Source organism: Elgaria multicarinata, chromosome 11 (assembly GCF_023053635.1).
Source record: "Elgaria multicarinata webbii isolate HBS135686 ecotype San Diego chromosome 11, rElgMul1.1.pri, whole genome shotgun sequence".
NCBI classification, from domain to species: Eukaryota; Metazoa; Chordata; class Lepidosauria; order Squamata; family Anguidae; genus Elgaria; species Elgaria multicarinata.
In genome coordinates, this window is record NC_086181.1 from 16,335,744 (window position 1) to 16,358,530 (window position 22,787).

General features: G+C 46.1%; 1 protein-coding gene across 2 annotated transcripts in view; it reads left to right on the forward strand.

The window, feature by feature from the left end:
• Positions 1-3,050: 3,050 nt before the first annotated feature.
• Positions 3,051-22,787, forward strand: part of G6PC3 (glucose-6-phosphatase catalytic subunit 3) — a 34,115-nt gene continuing 14,378 nt past the window's right edge. Inside the window, exons 1-7 of one of the 2 annotated variants that reach the window (XM_063138700.1) lie at positions 3,051-3,073; positions 5,599-5,832; positions 7,140-7,246; positions 12,139-12,229; positions 13,150-13,268; positions 14,203-14,344; positions 16,360-16,505. In XM_063138700.1, coding sequence (XP_062994770.1) covers positions 5,612-5,832; positions 7,140-7,246; positions 12,139-12,229; positions 13,150-13,268; positions 14,203-14,344; positions 16,360-16,505 — 826 coding nt within the window. In that variant the 5' untranslated portion in view covers positions 3,051-3,073; positions 5,599-5,611. Of the gene's footprint in view, positions 3,074-5,598; positions 5,833-7,139; positions 7,247-12,138; positions 12,230-13,149; positions 13,269-14,202; positions 14,345-16,359; positions 17,797-22,787 lie in introns of those variants that run through there. The other variant, XM_063138699.1, reaches the window with a different exon arrangement.

Here is a 22,787-nt window from a genome sequence, read left to right on the forward strand (position 1 = left end):
CTAGGCGGAAAAAAAAAAAAGGACGAGGAGTGGCCAAGGCGACGGCGCTCCGCCTGTGCGTCAGCCCCTCCCGCACCCACGCACGCAAGCAACGTCACCGCGCTAGGCAAGAGGCAGGCAGGCGGCCGGCCGGCCGGCCGTTCTGTCTCCGGGATGCGGTGGAGAGGGCGTGCGCCGTCGCGCACGTTCGGAAAAGGGAGGAGAAGGGGAGAGCGCGCAGGGGTAGACTCGAGGTGGGCGGGGCCCAGGTGTGGGCGAAGGAGGCGGGGCTCTGCCGAGAACCCATCACAGCGTGATCCTGGCGTGCCAAGGGCGCAATCCTATGACAGAAAAGAGGCCTTTAAGTCCCAGCAGCCCTGGCTGAGGAATGCTGGGAGTTGTAGGACTTTTCCCCCCCCTGTCTAAATGAGCATAGGATTGCGCCCTAAATCCCACGAGTAGACACCCACAGCAATCCTATGCATGTTTACTCAGGAGAACATCCCGCCCAGTTTAGTTGGGATGTAACTCTCAGGTGAGTATGTACTTCAGCCTTGCCCCATAGTAAGTACACATAAGGTTACACCAGCCTTCCCCAACGTGGAGCCCTCCAAATGTGTTTCACATGCTGGTCATTGCCTATGTTGCCTGGGGATGATAGGAGCTGTAGTCCCAATATATTAAAGAGGGCCCAGGGCAGGCTTGAATGCTGGGGCCCTGGCAAGTGCCCAAGGATACTGGGTCCTGACACCAGCCCAGCTTCCTGATCCAGGAAGTTACTGGACTGTCCAGGCGTAATAGTCATACTAGCCAAGCAGCTGAATATCCCCTCCTTATTGTTTTACCATGATTTAATTAGAATGTAAGCCTAAGCGGCAAGGTCTTGCTATTTACTGTTTTACTCTGTACAGCACCATGTACACTGATGGTGCTATATAAATAAATAATAATATCTCGTCCCAAGGTAAATAAGGCATAGAGAGGAGGCAGGATCTACACTACTGCTTATAACGATTTATAATAGTTATGAAAACTGTTCAGGCCCAGGACACATTACATATACCATTTTCATAACATTTTAAAAGTGTTATATCCTGCTTGGTGTAGATCGGGCCTAGTGTGTTCTTATTTTAAGGGGAGGATGCTTCCACCCACAGGGGAGGAAAGAGCACACAGGCGTCTAATGCTGCAATCCTATACTTATGTGGGTGTAAATCCCATTAATGGCAACGAGACTTACTTCTGAGTAGACATATAGGCTTGCAGGGTAAAAAGGCAAATCAAAAGAAAAAAATAACAGTTCACAAAATGATTGGGCATTTCTGAAGGAGAAGGGTGAAACCATGTTGATGCTCAGAGGCACTTTGAATTGCTTTTAAAGGCCCTCAGGAGCAGCCCCATGCCCATCCTGTAAAGAAGCAGCATTAAATAAATAGAAATAAGTTTATTCTGAAAGGCCACAGGCTGCAGGGAGCGGATACCCCAATAATGTCACAGGTACTCTCTCCTCTGGAGCCACTACAATATATGTAGCTTTCACAAATGGAACAGCTGCGCTGCCTGGGAAGAAGCATCATATTTCGCCAACAACAATTGAAAATACATATTTATTTAAAGATCAATAAAAACACAATGAGATGTATGGTATCTATAGGTCTGCAATTATACCACCTGATACAATAAACAAATAAGATGTCACTGTTATGCAAGTTGGATCAAACCAAAGTCTGGCATTCTGTTCTTACAGTAGCCAACGGGACGTCTCTGCCTCTGATATTAGAGGTAATATATAGCCATTATTATTATTTATTTATTTATATATCACCATCAGTGTACATGGTGCTGTACAGAGTAAAACAATAAATAGCAAGACCCTGCATAGGCTTACCGATAGCCGTTGACAGCCTTATCCTCCCTGAATCTGCCTAACCCCTTTTAAAGACATCAAAGTTAGCAGCCATCACCATGTTTTGTGGAAGCAAATTCCACCGTTTTACTATACCCTGTGTAAAACCTTGCGTGAAGAAGTACTTTTGTCTGTCCCAAATTCTCCCATCTTTATCAGATGACACTGGGTTCTAGTTTTATGACAGAAACTTCTGTATCCATTTTCTCCATGCCATGCATCACTTTATACACCTCTATTACGTCCCCCTTACCTGCCCCATAAATCATATAAATAAGGGGAAAAGAATAAACAATATTACACATACCTTTAAAATTCTTCACATTAACTATGAATACCAATACAATAAGATGTTTTCAGACTTGGAAAGTTTCTAAAGTAAATTAAACCAATAACAATACTAACTGTTAAATCTTAGGTATGTCTACTCAGAAGTAAGCTGCACTGTGTTCAATGGAATTTTCTTCCATCTATGTGTATAGGACTACATTGAAACTAAGCCCCACTGTGCTCAATGGGAGTTACTCGTAGGTAAATATGTATAGGATTGAAGCCTTAAAGTGTAAGTTTATACCTGTTTACTCAAAAGCAAGTCCCACTGTCCTCAATAGTACTTACTCCCAGCTAAGGCGTGCATAGGATTTTTCACCCTTAAAACATGTTTTAAAATAAGAAATATACATATTAAAAAACACCAGGCTGCGGGCGGGCAAGCAGCATTCTTAAAATGCATGTGTTATAATGTATTGCCCCTGTTAGGTATTTTTATATTTTATTATATATGCGGATTCCTTTTATTCTATTTTTATTTTTCCTGTTTTGTTTTAATTACACCATTTTGTGTCCTCTAGTAGCAAGGAAGTTTAGCCATTTTAAAACACATTTTTCACCTATAATGTATTGCTGCATCTATATATTTCTGATTAACGGACTTGATGTATGATTTCTGATATATGGAGCAGTCTAGAAAAGAAAGAAGAAAAACTACCGAAAATAGCTATCCAAAGTCAAATAAAAAGCCCCAAATCCGATCAGCCTGGAGGAGAATAAAGTGAGATCAGAGGAACGCCCCTTTCTCCACGCGGTAATTAAGCCGGATACCGGCTGGTTCCCATATAACCCTAAGACTTCTGGGAAACGTAGTTTGCTGATTCAATGTCCCGGGCAGGCAGGTTCCGGCCACTGCAGGTAACGGGAGGGGGGCGTGGAGTGGATGCACAGGGCGATGGTGAAAGAGCGGCGGGAAAAGGGAGCGGAGAAGGGGAAAGGGCAGAGGCGGAGGAAGCTGAGAGGGATTTAGGAGGTATATTGTGGGAGAAGGAAACGGAGCAAGGAAGGGTAGGTAGCCACAAGCCCCCTTCCCTTACGTTTTAAAGTTAAAATGCATTGGTTTTCGTGTCAGCTGCTCTGCGCCCCCCGGGAGACAATGAAGCATGCGTTCAGTCACGTCAATGTTTCCTAACATCGGTGTCCTGGAGAATCATACGCCAGGAAAACGACCATGTTGTGAAGTCTAGCAAATGTGGCTGTCGTGGCCCTTTAAGAGAGCTTGTATCGCTTTGTCCTAGGTTCACCTCTCGCCCTCTCCCTGCTCAAGAATCTCGGGAAGTGTAGTTCTGCCAGGAGGTGCGAATGCAGTGCTCCTCATTGCCCCGCCGGCCATTTCCAGGGTCCACTGTTGCAGGAAGTCCCAGGGATGGCTGGTTGGAGTTTAGCGATTAACAGAGGGAAAGAACCGGGAAGTTCCTGGTTTGAATCCTGTCCCTACTGTAAACGGACTACGTGGCTTTCGGCCAACCACCCAGCCCACAGACATCTGTAATGTCTGGAGAGGTGATGCTACTGACCTACAAAGTTGTTCTAAGGAGTGTAAGATGATGAAGCGCTGGGTCTGTACTTTGCTTAGGGTAACCATATGAAAAGGAGGACAGGGCTCCTGTACCTTTAACAGTTGCATAGAAAAGGGAATTTCAGCAGGTGTCATTTGTATACGGTATATGGGGAACCTGGAGAAATTTCCTCTTCATCACAACAGTTAAAGCTGCAGGAGCTATACTGTGACCAGATTTAAAAGAGGGCAGGGCACCTGCAACTTTAACTGCTGTGATGAAGAGGAAATTTCCCCAGGTTCTCCATATATACAAATGACACCTGCTGAAATTCCCTTTTCAATACAACTGTTAAAGATACAGGAGTCCTGTCCTCCTTTTCATATGGTCACCCTAAGTCTCATTGAAATCAATGACTGCTGCTGGATCAAACTACTTCCATTAGGCCCATTGAAATAAATGACTTCTACTGGATCCAACTACTTAGAGTCTGCCCTTTGAAATCAACTATGACAGCTGGATCCTACTACTGGATCAGATCCAGGCTTAGTCATATGTAGTAATTATTTTCAATGGACCTACTCTGTTTCTGTCCATCAGCTGCCTACAGGGAAATCCACAAGCAGGACAGGAGTGCAACAGCACCCTCCCTCCCATGTTCCCCGCAACTGGTTTATGTACACATACTGCCTCTGATACTGGAGGTAGCATATAGCCATGAAGTCTGGTAGCCATTGATAACCTTCTCCAGGAATTTGTCCAATCCCCTTTTTAAACCCATCTGAATTGGTGGCCATCAGTACACCTTGTGGTAGCAAATTCCATAGTTTAACTGCACTGTGTGAAGAAGTACTTCCTTTATCTGTCCTGAATCTCCCACCAATCAGCTTGCATTACAAAGCGGAAATTGGTTCCTGTGTTCATGTTGTTCAGTATGTTGTTGCAAAATACTGAAATACTGTTCCTGGACTGGGATAGCTTAACTACTGCAATACATGCATTGGTAACCTTGAGACTCGACTACTGTAATGCACTCTCTGTGGGGCTGCCCTTGAGGCTGGTTCAAAAGATGTAGCTAGTGCAGAACAGAGAGAGAGAGAAGGGGTGGAGAGGCTTAAATGACTATGTGTCAATGGTGTGAAGTATATCAACCTGGTGCTGTCTGAATGTATTGGACTGCAACTCCCATCATTCCTAGCCAGCATGGTCAATGGGCATTGCAGTCCAACACATGCAGAAGGCACCAGGTTGGGAGAAACTGATGCAGATGGCTGGATGAGTATGAATGGTGTGTGAGTAAGAGAGACACTTTGGCTCTTCCTACTTTGGGCTTTGGTCCCGTTCACTGCTGGCATTGGGCCCCCAAGACGTTACCCGCAAGGTAACACACCCGTCAGGCCAGAAAAGGTTCCCTACGCCTCCAGAAAATCATATCACTTATGGATCAACGATGACACACTATTTTATATTTTTAAATTTTGTGTATCAAGTGCTATATGAATTATGTCTATATGCATATGTTTAACATCTGTAAAAAAATTGTCTTTCCGTATTTGTTGCTGATTGTACTGTTGTTGTGTTGTTCGTTTTATGCAAAGGCCATTAGCCAAAAGCAATAAACTTGACTGACTGAAATACTCAGGATCTACCTTTTACTTACCCCTGACTTATAGGGTCGAACTTGTTGAACTTCAGCAGGAGATATGCACCATATGCCTTCCAGCCACTCTTTTATAGTGCTAGAAGAATGGTCCAATTCCTTGCCATGCATGAAGCTAAGCTAAGCTGGTTTTAAACCTCTTGACATTTGCTTCACTAAGGCCTCAGTCCATCAGGATTCTGGGGCAAGCACCTTGTCTTAAGCCTTTTCCGTGTCCTTTTCAGCTTTGCCAACATCATGGATCCTTTCTATACCAGTGGTGTCCGGTTTGCAGAGATGCTTCAGACTGGTCTGCCCGGTTCGGAGGACTTTTGGCTTTGGGTGACTTTCTTGGGTGACCCGAAATGCATCTTCATTATTTATTTCCCACTTGCTTATTTCCTGTTGGACCAGAAAGTCGGAATCAAAGTGCTTTGGTTGGGTTTAATCTCCGAATGGCTCAACTTAGTCTCTAAATGGTAAGTGGGCTAGGGGAAGCAGCTATTATAAATCAGTATTCCGGGATGGAGCTGGGATTGGGGACTGTGTATGTGTTTGCCTTGGGCCTCAAACACCATGTGTTTGGTGTCTGGGAATGCCCTGAAGGAACGAGGACAGTGTTGTTCAGATATCCAGGTCACAGGTAGATGAGGCAGGGGACTACGCAAGAATTTCAGCTCAATATCTGCTCATGACCTGAGCTCTCGACCAGATTAGTGTCCAGACGAAAGTGGTAACACGTCCAGCCTTGGTGGTTCAGGAAAATGACCCAAACTTCTGGGTGCTGAGACACATCTTAACTACAGTTTGGCACCAAGGAATCTTTACAGAGTTTCTTACCACTGTGTACAGAGAAGAAAGCCTTGTGCTCTGTTAATCTCATTCCCTTTCTTTCTGATGTTCAGGCTGTGGCAATAAACCTGAATGTCACAGACTTTGAGGGCAGGAGGCGGGGAGTGCAGCAGTTTGTAGATTGCTGCGTGTGAAAACTGAAGGCCGTGCATGGCAAATTAGCCTGTGCCTCCTACCGCTAGTTGTGAAGATGTTGGCCAAGGCTCAGCGTCAGCACTCATAACCCCCTTGGGCACTTGCTAGAGCACCAGCAGGGCCCATCACAGACGCCTGTTATGGGCAGCCTTTTAAAACCATTCACTCCAATTACCCCTGGGTGACTACCATTTTAATTTCACCCCATGCCCCTGATGTTGTATTGCTCCATTCCAGTGGTGGGTGTGGCCAGAGGCAAAAGAGGAGGGGCTAAAAACCTCAGCATATTTTAGCTTAAAGCTCTCACTGCCAGGAACTAAGCTTTAGTAGAGGCATTTCAGCCTTCTGAATGGATGAAAACTGCACAAAATATGGGGGGAAACACACCAAATGGTGGTTGGAAGGAAGGGATGGGGCCATCGGGACAGACTGAGATTCTAGGTGGGCTAGATTTGGCCCCTGGGCCTGAGGTTCTGCACCCCTGTTTTTCAAAAATTATATCCCACCTTACAATTGTTAGGAAGTTTGAAGGTGGCTCACACTATAGTTAGATACAGAACCATAGTAAAACAGTCTCAAAAATGGCAGCATAACCGGTAAAGAACAGCTGTCAGCAGTATTTTTATTTATTTACAACATTTCTTGGCCGCCTTTCAGGGCAGAGGCCCTCACAAGGCGGTTTAAAACAATAAAGTAAATACTGTAATAACCAATAAAAGCTCCAGGGACTATGGAAGCATCAATTCCGCCCTTGCCTTTTTATTGCTTACTGTTCCCCCCCCCCTCTCCCTTTCCCAAGGTTCTTATTTGGTGAACGGCCTTTCTGGTGGATGTTTGAATCTGGATTTTCCAGGAAGGGAGAAATCTTTCCACGCCAGTTCCCTGCTAGTTGTGAAACGGGACCAGGTTGGTAACTCTGGATGGAGTTCAATGCTTCAGCAGAATTGGGCTTTGTGGTTTATGAATGGTGGAACAGCCTCAGGTCTTTGAATTCTTGAACTGTGGCACTAAGTTTGGGAGACACAGACACATGGTCTCTTCCAAAAGCTAGCTTTAGCCAGGTTGTGCAATCTTTTTTTTTTTTTTCTGGGAAAATAACTTCTCTGAGTCGTACACATCCTTGTGGGACAAAGCAAAGGTTAAAGTGAGTTGAAGTAAAAGTAACCATCTGGCACACTTGTATCCACCATTGACAGAATGCGATGGTGACCATGACCAGGGTTGGCATTGTTAGGCACTTGCTGAGGCCTGCACCCTAGTAGGGGGCCAACTCCCAATTCCTGGAGACTCCAGGCAGCTGATTTTGGATATCATTAAAAAGAAGTAAATTGTTAGTTATTTAATTTATTGGTGTTGTATTTTATTGCCAGGGACTGGGAGAGAGGTATTTGTGGGATGTTTTGATTTTTTTTACATCAAGTGCCAAAATAACTTGGCTGGCCTTGGGAACTATGCACATTGACTTAGGTGGGTGGTGGTGCCATTTGCTACTCGGCCTCTGGTGGCAAAATATCTTCGGCCAGAGGGAAAGTTAAGTAAATGGGCAGCAGTGGCGAGGAGGAGGTAGGGCCACTCAAAGAAGGGGGCCCACTGACAGCATCTTGCCTTCCCCTCCACCTCTGGACACAAAAAAACCCTGGAACCAGCACTGGTGATGGCTGTTTCGTGTTGCTTGTCTTGAGCATTTGATAATTCAAGGTAACACTGGAAGCTACCTTATACTGAGTCAGACCATTGGTCTGTCAAGCTCAGTATTGTCTTCGTTGATTGGGACACCACCACCCCTCTGGGGCCTGTCTTTCCCAGCCCTACCTGGAATTGCTGGGATTGAACCTGCGACCTTTTGCACGCACAGCAGATGCTCTATCGCTGAGCTACAGATTTGGCCATAAGCAGTGTAGGCTGATGGCTCCAATGTCAGTGGGGTGGTGAATCCGCTCTGGGTTTCAGTCAGAACCAGTCAGGACACTAAAGGAGCAGCTGTCCGAAGTGCACCTTGTATAGCTCCTTTAGAGTTCTGACTGAAACCCGAACTGAATTCACCCCACTGACATCAGAGCCACCAACCTCCACTGCCATATAGTGGAACTTGAGATTCCACCAAATATTTGAAGGGCTGTCACATAGAGGGTGGAACAAATTTGTTTTCTGTTGCTCCTAAAGGTAGGAAGGACCTCAATGGTCCAAATGACAAGAAAAGGAATTTCTATTAGACATTAGGAAAGACATACTGACAGTACAAGCTCTTTCATAGTACGAGTGGAAAAGGCTGCCTCAGAAGATGGTGGACTCTCCTTCGTTAGGAGCTTTTAAGCCAAGGCTGAATGGCCAGCTCTCATGGATGCTTTAGTAGTGGGTTTTCTGCATTGGCAGAAGATGAGACTAGATGGTCTTTTGTGATCGCGTAAAAAAATAAAAATAAAGGTTTTTTTCTAGACTCCTCAGACTCTTCCTATTGGAGAACGCCCAACTCACTGTTAAATTGCATAGGCCTGATTGGCTCAGAAATGGGAGTGTAATGCTGCATGAACAGGGCTCCTCTGTTTTCTTTCGTTTTTGTATTTTGCAGAAGAACAGTTGAGCCCTGATGTTGCCAAATCATAGATAAGAAACAGGATTTGGGTGGTTCATATGTAGTGAGTCTTAGCAGACACACAGGCATACAGATTCTTACCTTCCTTATATTATGTGAAGAGAGAGTAGGACGGTCTTCCCAACCTGGCACCCTCCAGATGTGTATGACTACAACTCCCATCATCCCCAACCAGCATGCCCATTCCCTTGGGGATAATGGGAGTTGCAATCTGACACAGCTGAAGGGTGGTGTAGGGTCTGCCAGCATATCTACGAGAACTTTTGCCTGCTAAACTAGGGAGACCTGGGTTCAAATCCCACTCCGCTCACTATCTCTCGGTCTAATCTATCTCTCAGAATTGCTGGGCAGTTGAAATGGGGAATGGGGGTTAAAGTGTGTAAGCCATCCTGATCTCCTTATAGGACAGGTGGGATAAAAATGTAAGGGCGCCATCCTATGTATGTTTAAGACAGAAAAAAGTCCAGCAACTCACAGTATTCTCCAACTCCCAAGCGGCAGCCTTAAAATGTGTGTATTATAATGCACTGACCCTTTTAAGTGTTTTTTTAAATATTTTATTGTATTTGCGGCTTTCCTGGTTACTTCCATTCTATTTTTATTTTTCCTGTTTTGTTTTAATTTACCATTTTGTGTTCTCCAGTTGCAAGGAAATTTAGCCATTTAAGGATGCAATTCTATGCATGTTTAGGCAGGAAAAAAAAGTCCTACAACTCCCAGCATTCCTTCAGCCATGGTAGCTCAGTTGTGCTGTGAGTTGTAGGGCTTTTTTCTATCTATTAACACGCATAGGAATGCACCCTAACAAATACATGAGCCAAAAAAAAGAGAGCTTTAAAATCCACTAAAAAAAGCTCCTTGAGGGTAAATGCAATTGAATACCATGTGGAGAAATATGCTTATGTCCTTTTTGTGTGAACGAAGTTGAATGATTGGGGAAAATTTTTTAAAAAATCATGCACCCCCTTTATAATGAGATTAGGCAGAAATAATTGGCCTGCACTTCTGGCAAAATGAAATATCGGCCTACGGTAAAGAAAATTGCACGCCACATCTGTAGGGAAGTTCAGTCTGTGACGTAAAATGGTGCTGTCTGTGTGTTTGTGTACTTGGTGAATAATCTGAGAGCTGTCTTGAAGCAAGCAAATGTTTTCCCTGTTTGTTGTCAGTTTGACGAAGCAGCATGAGTGGTGGAAAGTCAACAGGCAAACTGTTCCAGGCTGTTTTTATGTTTTGTAAAGGTCACAGAGCGTGTCCTGCATTTATTTTCTTTGGTCGTAACGGCAAGAGAGCTACATGATCAACGGTCCTGAGGTAGCCGTTGGTGGACGTCCTCCAAGAATTTGTCTAACCCTTTTCTCAAACTGCCTCGGCGAGTGTCCATCATGCAGTCTTGTGGCCGTTACATTTTGTGTGAAGGTTTATTTGACCCACACCCACTGCCAATCAACACGATTAAAATGGAGGAAGGGCAATAGGAGATACGACACGGGGTGTGAGCGGAGCTTTTATAGAAGGCGATTCTGGGCTTCTCTTTTGTTAATAGTCCTTTTAAAAAATGTCTACAGCATTGAACAAGAAATTAATAAAAACGCCTCCTCGTCTACATTGGCACCACCATTTATAAAAGCACCTAAAATTTGTGAGGCACAGTACAGAAATAAAATTAACTGCATCCTTGCCTTATAATCTAAAACAGCCTTTCTCAACCTGCCCCCCCCCTCAATATCTTGGGCTACAAATCCCATCATCCCCAGCCAGTATGGCCAGTGCTGCTTTTTTCCATTTGCCATAATTGAAGGCTTCTTGAGTCTGGTTCTGAGTTTGCAGTCTTTTTGTAGCACCAGAAAAGAAAACCATTTTAGCGTTCTTCCCCCCACCGAGACCTTTCCCTCAGGGTTTATCCCTGCTTCCACTGTTGTTCTACATCGGTATGAAACTATAGGCAGGAGAATTCATATCTGTGTGGAGAATTCATATTTATGTGGAGAAAAAATGGTGGTGGGGGATCTTAATGAAATCCATAACCCCCACTCCCCCACCCCCCATTTTAGCCAAATCATGCCCCTCCTTGCGAACTTCTAATACACAAGCCAAGGTGGGGCCATCCCAAAAAGCAACAGGGTCAATCTCTCCAGAGGCCACTGTAATTCAAGCACTGATTTAGTGTCACCATTGTGATGGTTACAGTTAGGCAGCCATTTTGGTCCTAAACATCAAAACTCGCAGGTTTGGGAAGGGAAGGCCTTTATTAAGGAGTTCTCTTTTGGATGTGGGGTGTTGAAACCCTTTTCCAACCAACACACACACGTTGCCCAACACGCAGGTTTTGCCAGCTAGTAGGGCAAATCTCCCAGCGGTCGATGGTGTTTCTGGAAAGGAGATGCTTGACTTAGTACTCTACAGCCAAAGTGAGATTTGTGAGGCCTGGTGTTCATTGGATGCAGCAGTGGTAAGGAGCGCATTTGCGCAGCTATGTCTAGTGCGCCAGCTGTGGCCTTCCATCTGATCTGGCAACGGTTATCGATGCCTTGGTTACATTACGACTAGGCTATATTGCAGTGCACGCTGAATCGGGTTCCCTTTGAAGAGTATCCAGAAGCATCCATTGATGGGAAATGTGGCAACTAGGCTGCTAACTGGTATCGTCATCACATCGCCCAATACTGAAAGATCTGTACTGGTTGTTTTCTGGGCTCAGTTCAAGGTGTTGGTTTTAACCTTTAAAGCTCTAAATGGCTTAGAGCCTGCCTGTCTCAGTAAGAACTTGCTTGATTATTAAGATCAACAGGAGAAACCCTTTTAAAGACACCCTCGCTTGCAGGGGCCTCCAAGAACGAGCCTTTTCCCAAACTCTGTTACTCCCAAAATGTGGAACAGGGTCAAGACACATCTTTTTTTAGCACTGCTTTTAAGATTGTTACGGTTGCTATGGCTTTTAAAGGTTGTTTCTAATGTTTGGACTATGTTTTTATTCAATTGTGTTTTTTTACTTTCTGAAATTGTTGTTAAAGCGCCGTGGTTTGTTTCATAAAGGGGGCACAGAAATATGATCAATCAATAAGAAATTCACAGGGCTCCAGAGTTGGCTGAGACCAAAAGGCCTTCTAGCCTGGGCTGTTTGCTGAGAGATGAGACTATATCGCCCAAGGATGCTAATAGAAGAGTGGGGGCAGGAAATCACCTTGTGTCCTCTTCCTTGCAGGCAGCCCCTCTGGCCACTGCATGATCACTGGGGCAGCCCTGTGGCCAATAGTGAACACTCTAACTGCACGGATATCCCAGCACTCCAAAAGGTACATCTCTGTGTTCCCAGTTCTCCCTCCTCTGTGTTTTTCATGTCCTTTTTGTCCCCATTTTTATTTATTACAGCTTTTCCCCAACGTGGTGCCTTCCAGGAGTTTTGGACTCCAACTCCCAACATCCCCGATCATTGGCCATGAAAGGCATTGAGGCCTAAACCCTCTGGAGGGCACCAGGTTGGGGAAAGCTGATTTAGAAACTTCTGTTTTGTTATAATTTTATATTATGTGTTAAATCATTAATTCATTAAATTTTTACTATGACTTTTTATGCTTAGCAGTATGGATTAGTTTTTTCATTAAATTTTATCTTGGTTTGTATAGTAGTAGCTCCATTTGAACTTTGTATTGTAGTAGTTCTCTTAACCCCATTTTGTACTGCATATTGACTTTGGTTTAAGACATGACCTTTATTACGAATTGAAAGCTGATTTATCACATTTATATCTCACCTGTCCACCGTAGAGCTCAAGGCACTATACATAGTTTCCCACCCTCCTCACAACAACCCTGTGAGGTAGGTTAGCATGAGAGTGGGATTTTAACCTGTCCTGCCCACAGCTTTAAAAATGGCTTTTGAGTCAGCTGTCCTCATCTCAGTGCCAGATGTTTTGGACTTCTACTCCCAGAAGCCTCTGCCAGCATGGCCCAGTGATCAAGAATGCTGGGAGTCGATGTCTTAAACCATCTGGAGAACTTTTTTCTGCCTGCCTCTGTGCTAGAGGGCACCTTTTCATAATGGTTACTTGTCACATTCCAGGGATGTGCTGGATAAATAGGTTTCAGGAGTGAGGCCTGCTGGATTTGGCCGATAAGCTCTCTCTGTGGGCAGAGAAGGCCCATTCACTCAACCCTTCCACCTGCTGACTGACCTCCCTGGCCATTTCTCTCTCCCTGCTTTCTGCCCGCTACAGCTGCATCATGAAGGCGGCACCCTTGAATGCTTATCTCCTCCTCCTGCTGGCTGTGGGCCTGTCGCGTATCTTCATCCTCGCTCATTTCCCCCACCAAGTCCTTGGTGGCATCGTGGCAGGTGAGTCTATTGTGGCGCTGGGCAGCTGTCTGTCCTCTCTGTGAGTCTATGCTCTGGGTTCCCAGCATCCTGTATAGCCTGCCTTGACTTGCATAGAGAAACGTTTCCACTGTATTTTTTGAGGTAGGATTACACATGCCAGGGATGTTCTCCGGAGCCAGGCTCAGAAGTGAACTTCAGGAGCTGGTAAGAACACATCTTAAGGGACAGGTTGGATTTTCAAGCCCCAAACTTGCTTCTCCAGCATGGATCAAAAGAATCCTGTCTTTCTCTCCTCTGCCCTAAAAACACCCCCCCCTTCTTCCCTTCCAGAAGAGGTGGGTAACAGCACACCCTGGGAGCCATGGGAGAAGTAAGAACATAATTAGAGCCATGCTGGGCCAGACGAAGGGTCCATCTAATCTAGCATTCTGTTTACACAGTGGCCGATAAGTTGCCCATGTGAAATCCACAAGCTGGACATGAGTACAACAGCAGCCTCCTGCCCATTTCCCCCAGCAACTGGTGTATATAGGCTTACTGCCTCTGATTACTGGAGGGTAACACAGGCTCCGTTTGGACAACACGATAACCAACAGTGGTTTAAGTAGTCAACCGTTGGTTAAAGAGTCAACTGTTGGTTATTGTGTTGTCTGTTGGGCAAAAACCACCCCACAGTTGACTATTTACTCAAAATAACCAACGGAGATAACCAACATTCTGCAGAGTTGTCTATGCATAACCATTGGTTAGTGTGTTGTCTGTCGGGCTCAGTGGACTATTTTGCAGGGTTGAGTGCACTCGCTCGGCTGGCTACAGAGTTCCTGGGCAAGAGTGGCTGTCTTTCCTGTGCTTGAACAGCCAACATAGAGACCATCGCAAAGACAGTGAGAAGAATTCCGCTGGAGAATTAGCACACACATCTCACTTTTATCCCTTTTTGACATCTCCTTAGGCATCAGCTTGGGCTGGCTGCTAGAATCTCGGGTCCCGCTAGAGAGGGCACTCCACTTCTACCTGTGGGCTTCCGTGTCCCTTTTGCTCAGCACCCTGATGACATACTGGACATTGGTTGCGTTTGGCGTAGATCTCGCTTGGTGAGTACCTTCCACCAGGAGAGGACTTGGGTGCGGAGGCATCCACATGGGCTTCTTTTTCACAGGGCGATGCTATGATGTGCATTTTGTTAGCAGAACTCGGGCTACAAGTCACTGAATCTGGAGCTAAAGAGTTAATGTGTACCTGAATGAGGTGGGAGGGGATTGCTGGGAAGCTTGTTCTTCCCTTTCCTGTCTCCTCCCTCTACTTCCTTCTTCTTCTTGTTCCCTGCCTCGTGGGTTGCTGACCACATGGCTGACCTGAGTCATCCTACCCTAGGATGGAAAGTTACTTATCCCTAAAGTAACATTTCTTTCAACCCACCACTGGAGTGTTTCTTTTGTCGACAAGCATTGCCGTTTGCAGGGAGCTGGTTCAGATGGCAATACATTTAACATCAGCCTCCCTCAGCCTGATGCCCTCCAGATGTGTCAGACTACAAGTCCCAGCATCCCCAGTCAGCTATGCTGAGAGATGTAGTCTAACACATCTGGAGGGCATTGGGTTGGGCTGGGTTGACCTTCTGCATTCTGCACCCCACACCCTTTCTTCCCAGGCCAGTCTTTCAGCTCATCAGCCGTTTAGGCAAGGGAGCCATGCAGGCAAACCATCGAGGTAGAATTAGCAATAGGAGAAATGCTAGCAGAGTGGATTTTGTGACCATGGCGTTGGTCTTCCAAATACCCCCGTACCTGTCATGTCTTTGAAAGATCTCTCCCCCCCTGCGCAAATATTAGAGATAGTCGCAAGACAAATGTTGATTTTTCAAAAGGAAAAATGCAGGTTGGTCCAGATTCAGTCATACTTAGGGTAGATCCATTGAAATCAATGGGACTCAGGGCTGTTGCTATCCACTTTAAAGGTTTGGAGTCCCGTCTTTCAATTGGCATTGATGGAAGGTTATTTTCTAAGCTTAGTTGCCATGCGGAGGGGGGATTTTGGAGGTCCAAAGTGCACAAGATAGGGAGGTTTACCCTTCCCTCCCCAACTGTGATCCCCCTGGAAATCCCTCCCACTCCCAGCAGGGCAGCTAAGCTTAGGAAAAGCCTCCCATTGGCACGAATGGAAAGATTATTTTCTAAGCTTCATTGACTGGGGGGGGGGGTTGAGGGGGGTCATTGCAGCAAGTGGGGAGGAGGCTTAACCCTTCTCTCCCCAGCTGCAATCCCCCTTGAAAAGTGTCCCGTTATGTCAAGCTGCAGAAAAAACTTTCCAGTGGCACCAAAGTTCCTTTGGGGCTCTGTGGAATAGATCCAGGGTCCTGGGAGATAAGAGTCAGGATGGAGTCCCATGGGCCCAGGCTTAGCAACGTCCCTGATGGGACTTAAATTAGTCTTGGCTGGCTTGCCCCTTTGATTTCAATGGGCCTGCTTTGAGTAAATTTGGATCCAACTCAAAGCGATATCTGCCAGGATATCTGCACCCTATGCAAGTCTGAAGGTTCTGAGTCTGATTCACAGGTGGAGTTAAAAGGGGAAGAGCTGGTTCAGAGAGCGGGGAAGGAAATTCCCCAAGAGAATCCAGGAATCAGAGAAGCATCTTCCCCAGGGCATAATGACCAGTTTCCTCTTCTGTGGGAAAGCAGCAACTCACAGCGGGGGAGAGGTCTGAGGAAATGGAGAAATGGAGACGCTCTGCTGGATTAGCCACTCTCCAGAGGCACCGGTGGAAGGACCCTCCCTGAGGGAGGGACTAAGGAAGCCCTTCAAGGTCTGTGTAAGTCGCCTAATGTAAATTTAGCAGCACCTGTCTCACTCCAAGGAAGCCTTTCTCTATTAGAGAGCTCAAGCTTAGCTAATTGGGCCCGGGGTTGTATTTTCTAAAAGACTAGCTGTTAGCATGTTAAAGGACTATTGACTTGAAGATCTGGGCCTCTTGCTTTGTGATTGTCCACTTTCCTAAGTTTTGTGGCCTCAGAAATGAAAGATCTCTCTGTTCTGCCTCAGTTACTGAATCTTTCCTCTCCTCAGCTGGCTCTAACATTCCCACGCCTGCCTTTGTTGCTCTTCTCCAGGTCGATAAACCTCGCCACCAAGTGGTGCACCAAACCTGAGTGGATCCGCATGGAGACGCGTCCCTTTTCTTCCCTGTGCCGTGACACTGCCACAGCCCTCGGCCTGGGACTGGCCTTCCGCTCCTCCTACTACACCCAGCTCAGAGGCGAGAGGCCGGGCTGGCCTTCCAGAGCATGGTGTGCCATTCTGGCCCTCGTCGTCTTGCGTCTCCTCAGCGATGCGGCGCAACCACAGGATGTGGCTCTCTGGTATGGGCTGACGTTTGTGAAGTATGCCACCTTCCCGTGGGTGGTGGTCGCACTGCTCCCCAAAGTGGTCCATGCCATGACCTCCAAGGCGACGTCACCCCACAAGGAGTAGCTGGCAGGAGGGATGACACGTGCTTCAAGAAGCCCCCTAGGTCAGGAGCTCCATAGAATCCGCCATCTTTTCCGTCGGGGCGTTTCGCTCCCTCTTGACATGCAGTAGATTTTTCCATCGGAGGACATTCTATATTTTGCCTCAAAAAGTAACGCTAGTTCATTCAGTCAGGCCGGCACATTTTCTCTTCTAGTCTAAACAGCTGTACCAAAAATCCAGCCTCCACACCTTGAATTCCCATTGCCCACACACACCCCTACACACACCTGCTTTTTGCGGACACTTGGAACTTTGGCTACCAAAGGCATCCAAAATCAACCAAGCTGTGGCCACAATGGGCACCACAACTTCAGCTCGTGGCTAAACTACAGAGTTCCAGACAGTTCCAGATAGTTTCACCCCCACATGCTTCAGAGAGCTTTGTTTCTAGAGATAAAAGTAGGTGTTGGAAAACATCCCAATTTGTGGCAGCACGCTTGCTTTTGGAAGGTGCCTGAGCAGTCTTCCCCCATGTGCAGACATCTCCTTTCCCCAGTTTTCTGAGGCTTCTGAAGAGGGCCCAATAATTAACAGGGACACATGGACAGTGCTGATGAGCATGAGCTGAAGGGAGTGAGCTTGGAAAGAACCTTCGTCTGCATCTGCACTTGACCACCTTTCCTCCTTTGCTTCACATCTACCTCTCTGTTCCTTAGGAAGTATTCTGTGGGTCCAAAGCAGACTGGTACAGCCTTCTCAGGCTGGCCACCTAAGCCTCTGCCTCCTTTCCATGCTGGTCACCGTGTTCCTTAATGATCTTGAGTGTGTGTATTAAAAATTTAAAAAAATCACGCCTGTTTGTAAATGGACACTGTTTAAACAATATATGCACAATAGCACACAAGCCCCATAACTGCATGTATTGGCGATCCAGTGAAATAGTTGGTGTTGGGAATGCTAGCTGCATTGATATGCTGGATCTCTGGGGCAGGCCAGCGCCCCCGCCCCAACCCCCAGACAATGGGAATGAGTTAACTGCCTAAGGTCCTCCTCTGCTTCTTCCAAACCTTTACCCATAATAACTTAAATATTGTTATCTGAATAAATTATGACAATCAAATTTGTGTCTGCAATGTGTCCCATCATTTGTTGGTCTCAAATGAATCCCTTTCAATACATACTTCTGCGATGCAGAGAGGAATATCATCAGAGAGGCTTGTCAGACTTTTTTTGTGTTAAAAAAAGGATTTTGCACATTGAGTGCTGGATCAAGATGTCTTTTTTCAAGAAAAACCTTCTCTTGCAAGGAAATTTCCCCAGCATTCGAACTTTGAATTCCCCTTCCTCATTTCCTCCTGGTTCATGCAAGGCTTGTGGCAAATATCTAGGCAGCCACTGACAAACCAGTACAATTTGGTGTGCTTGTGTGTTGTAACCTTTAGAAGCTGTGCCTCACATGCAGGTGATGCCTGTAGTACTTTTACTCACCTGCTAGGGTAGCCATCTGAGAATTGCCAAAGAAGAGGACGTGCATCCCCAGAAAAGAAGGTACAGGTCTCCATAAAAACTTCATTTGCTAATTTATATGTTTAGATACCAATTTAGAAACAATTATATTTCAAATAGAAATACAGTACTTCTCACCATAGTGTGTAGAACTGAACTGTGTGCCTCACTCAGTCCGCTGTCCAGCTGCTCTTGCTGGGCAGCTTCAAGGCCCAGCTTCCTTCTGATGGTTTTTTTTTTAAAAAAAAAACTTTAAACTAGACATCCCTTCAAATAGAGAACACCTTAAAACATAGAGAACAGTCTTAGAATCATAGAATGGAGTTGAAAGGGACCTACAAGGCCATCGAATCCAACCCCCTGCTCAATGCAGGAATCCACCCTACAGCATCCCTGACAGTTGGTTGTCCAGCTGCCTCTTGAAGGCCTCTAGTGTGGGAGAGCCCACAACCTCCCTAGGTAACTGATTCGATTGTCGTACTGCTCTAACAGTCAGGAAGTTTTTCCTGATGTCCAGCCGGAATCTGGCTTCCTTTAACTTGAGCCCATTATTCCGTGTCCTGTACTCTGGGAGGATCGAGAAGAGATCCTGGCCCTCCTCTGTGTGACCACCTTTTAAGTATTTGAAGAGTGCTCTCATGTCTCCCCTTAATCTTCTCTTTTCCAGGCTAAACATGTCCAGTTCTTTCGGTCTCTCTTCATAAGGCTTTGTTTCCAGACCCCTGATCATCCTGGTTGCCCTCCTCTGAACACGCTCCTGGTAGCCTTTCAAATAAAGGATTGTCCTCTATAAAAGAAGGTACCTGGCCACCCTACCATGTGCCCACTACAGCTCTTCTACATACTGATATGTAAGGAACTGATTCTCTGAATGTGGTTCCTTATACAGTCAAAACTGTCGGCCAGGTGCAAGCAGTCTTGGAGGATCCCCAAGGTTTGCAGAAGAAGTGTGTGTGTGTGTATTTAGGGAAACGCCCCCCCCCCCCAATAACATACTTAGAGGTCACAGAACATTGAGAGGGGTGGGCAGAGAAGGACTGTCTTAGAAAAGGGGCAGGGATTGCCGCCCGGCGGTCAGCCTGATGAAGGGCACTCCACACAGCAACCTTTTATTACTTGTTCCACTATTTTGTGAGCCTTTCGTTTTTCTCGCCCCATTTTTTTTTTTTTTTTGGTATATTATCCCCCTTTTGCACAGACTCAATTCTAAATGGTCAAAATAATTCTCCTAAGGCTTAGTTACTGGCTGTAAAGAACGTCAAGCTAAAATATACTGGAATGTCTAGGTTTTGGCATAGCGCCCTTTCCCACCGATGGGGTGCAAGCCCCTGAGAGGTCCTCCAAAATGGGCTTTGGACGCCGGGTTGAAAGAGGTTCATCACCCCTAGCTTGGAGCTAGTGCATGTGAGAGAGCATATGTTTTGCATGCAGTAGGGGGGATCCCTGGCTACTGCAGGCAGGGCTTATAGAAGGGCTCCTTCCTGAAACCCTGGAGAGCCACTATCAGTCAGTGTAGTCCACAATCCCAAGGTAGATGATGGGTCAATGGTCTGCCCAGGTAGAAGTCCGCTTTCATTTTCCTACATTCCTGAGGTCCTGAATTCGAGACACACCACACCCTTTCCCTCCTGCCCCGCCTGGGCTCCGTTAGTTTAGAAAGTGGAGACAAGACTTACAAAGCAAAGCCAAAAGGCTCCACACATTGATTCTACCACAAAATATTGCCAGAAACAATTTTATTTACACAAGGACAAACATTGGAACATATTACAAAATACTCAACTGAAAATTGTATCTGGAGCGAGATAAACAGAGAGAAAGAGAGAGACAGGAAGCAGGAGGAGAAAAACAAAAAACAAACTACAGATATTCCCCACTTGTGGGGGCTTCTTCCAATGTCATGGGATGGGGGGGGGGGCTGGTTTGAAAAAAAAAAAAAAAGACGCGTCCCAATTCCCCTCCACAAAAACAGCCCCCTCAACAACTTAATACTGGTGTGGAACCCTATTAAAAGGATATCCACAGAATGGGAGCTGTAACGCACGCACGCGCACACACGTACAAACACACACACACAATTGTTCCATGCTGTTGTCCTGAAGACTAATGGCTTTTCGAAATAGTTGCTACCCTTGGCTGGCTCACACTCTTCCCTCCCCACAAATTAAATCCAACATGAGAAACAATATGGAAACAATGGCTGGTGGACATTTTTTTTCTTGTCTTCCTCGCACCATTCCTCACCTGACCCGGACCAAAACAAAACTCAGAGAGAAAGAGAGAAGATGGAAACAGAGGCGGAAGTCTGACAAACTCTAAAAGCAGTGGGGGGGCATCCCTTCCTGACTGCAAGCTCTGTGTAACACACTCACAGATGTTAGATTTAGATGGAGTCTCTCTTGCTTAAGATGAAGGCCAGGGTTTTATTTCACATTATAACTGTATCACAAATCTCTGAGCAGGCAGAGGGGAGGAAATAGGATTTATTTTTTTAAAAAATGTATCAATGCCATGGGATTGTTACCTGATCTGGTGAATGCAAGTGGTGTCTGTGAAGATATAGGTGAACTGGACACTCAAAAGTCTGTAGTGAGGTCAGAAAAATACATCCAGCAGCAAGGCTGGTAATGCGCCCAAAACTCCATGGGTCACCCTATTCACATACCCATGTGGAAGCCAGAGGGCAGAAGCAAGCAAGTAAGCGTCGTTCTACAAATCTAAGTCTGCACAAGAACTTCCCACAAGCCGCAAGTGGACAGCAGCACCTGTGAAAAGGTGGTGTGGGGCAGAGAATAGTGTGCCTCCTTATGTGTGAATGAAGGAATCTCCTGTGTGGACAGACAGGAAGAGTTTGAGCACTCTTGAGGAGAGCCTCCACCTGTAACAGGGATGTGACATCTGTGGCCTTCTGGATGTTGATGGGACTACACCTCCCATCACCCCTGATCATTGGCCATGCAGGCTGGGGCTTATGGGAACTGTTGTACAACATCTGGAGGGCCATCACAAGTTCCCCACCCTTGCTTTATAACCTTGTGCACGTGAACATAACAAAGCTTTCCAGGCTGCCAAAAATGTCTCCTTGACTTGCCCTTTATTTCTGCAGGAGCAGGAGTGTATCTTGCTTGTAAGAACTTGTCGTATTTCCCAAGACCTCCCGCTTTGCATCATTCTTTAAGCCAGATAAATCCTTGCTTTCTTCTTCCAACCTTGAAATATCGGCAAGGAAAGAGATCTGTATTTCCCAGTAGGGCATTGTTTAGGATATTTACAAATGGCAAAAACTGGTGTGCGGTGCCTCTACCAGAGCTGAAACTTGCACATACTCTGATCCCAACTCACCCCCGTTCCTTCACTGATGGCTAGTGGGCCAAAATCTGATCACTGGAGTCAAAACACGTGCACTGGGGAGAAAGGCACGTGCCATCATTCCAGAAGGAAATGATTGCATGCTCCCATCCAGCTCTCGGTAGTCATTTCCATAGAGTCATAAGACTTGGAAGGCTCCTTTGTCGGCCATCCAGTCCCAACGCCTTGCTCCGTGTAGGAAATCTAGAGTTAGAGCATCCCCAGTAAATGGCTGCCTGGCCTCTGAAGACCTCCAGCAAGGGAAAGCCCACCGCCCACTAATTTAATCAGTTCCATTGTCAAACTGCTCTTACCGTTACGACATTTCTCCTAATGCCCAACCAAAAGCCACCCTCCAGGAACCCATTCAATCTAGCCCTGTCCTCTGGGGCGGCAGAAAAGAAGTTTGTGCCCCTTCATGTACCTGGGGAGTATTATCATGTATCTATGTGGTGGAGCTAGTTCAGATGCACAATGCAAGTGATGGCTGGGGGCAGATGGGTACCTTAGGGGGGCACGCCTTCATTGCATCAGATCTTATCAAGCTTACCCAATACAGATGCAAAGCCTACATGGCTCCCCCTGCCTGTCCACACAGTGCAAGTGATAGCTCAGGTGTACCATAGTGAGAACAGGCTGAGCCACAAAACCACACACCACATTATACTTCACTTTCACATCTACTGAGTGCTGTGTATTTGGCTGTTAAGGGGAGGTTCAGATGCACACTGGTTGAGTGGCTGAAGCGCTGCGGAAGCACACTCACCGTATCATATACAGTTGTACGAATTATCTGTCTAGGATCAATTTCGGGGCAACCAGTTCTGCCAGTATGAAGTGAACAGCACTGACTGCCCGGTGCTTGTGCCGTTGCCTACCTTCCTCCAGCCCCATCCAAAAGCATTTTTGTAGCTCTTTTCATAGCGGGTTTCCCATTAAAAACAAATAAACTGTCAAATATTTAAATGGATAAATGTTCACGCTGTGCTTGATTTTTCCTTTTTTGTGGCTCAAGTGCAGATTGGAGGGAGGAACAACACAGAGAACTGAGCTCGGTGTTCGAATCACTGGGAAGTACGTTTGTCAAATGCACTTTAAAAAGAGTGGGAGGATCCCAGGTTCTCTCTGAGGGAGAAAAAAAAACATGGCAAGTCCTGTGTAAGGGTACATACCTAAATGTTAGAAACTCTCTGATGAACCTAACCTTGGAATTGGTCCCATTACTGGGCTGAAA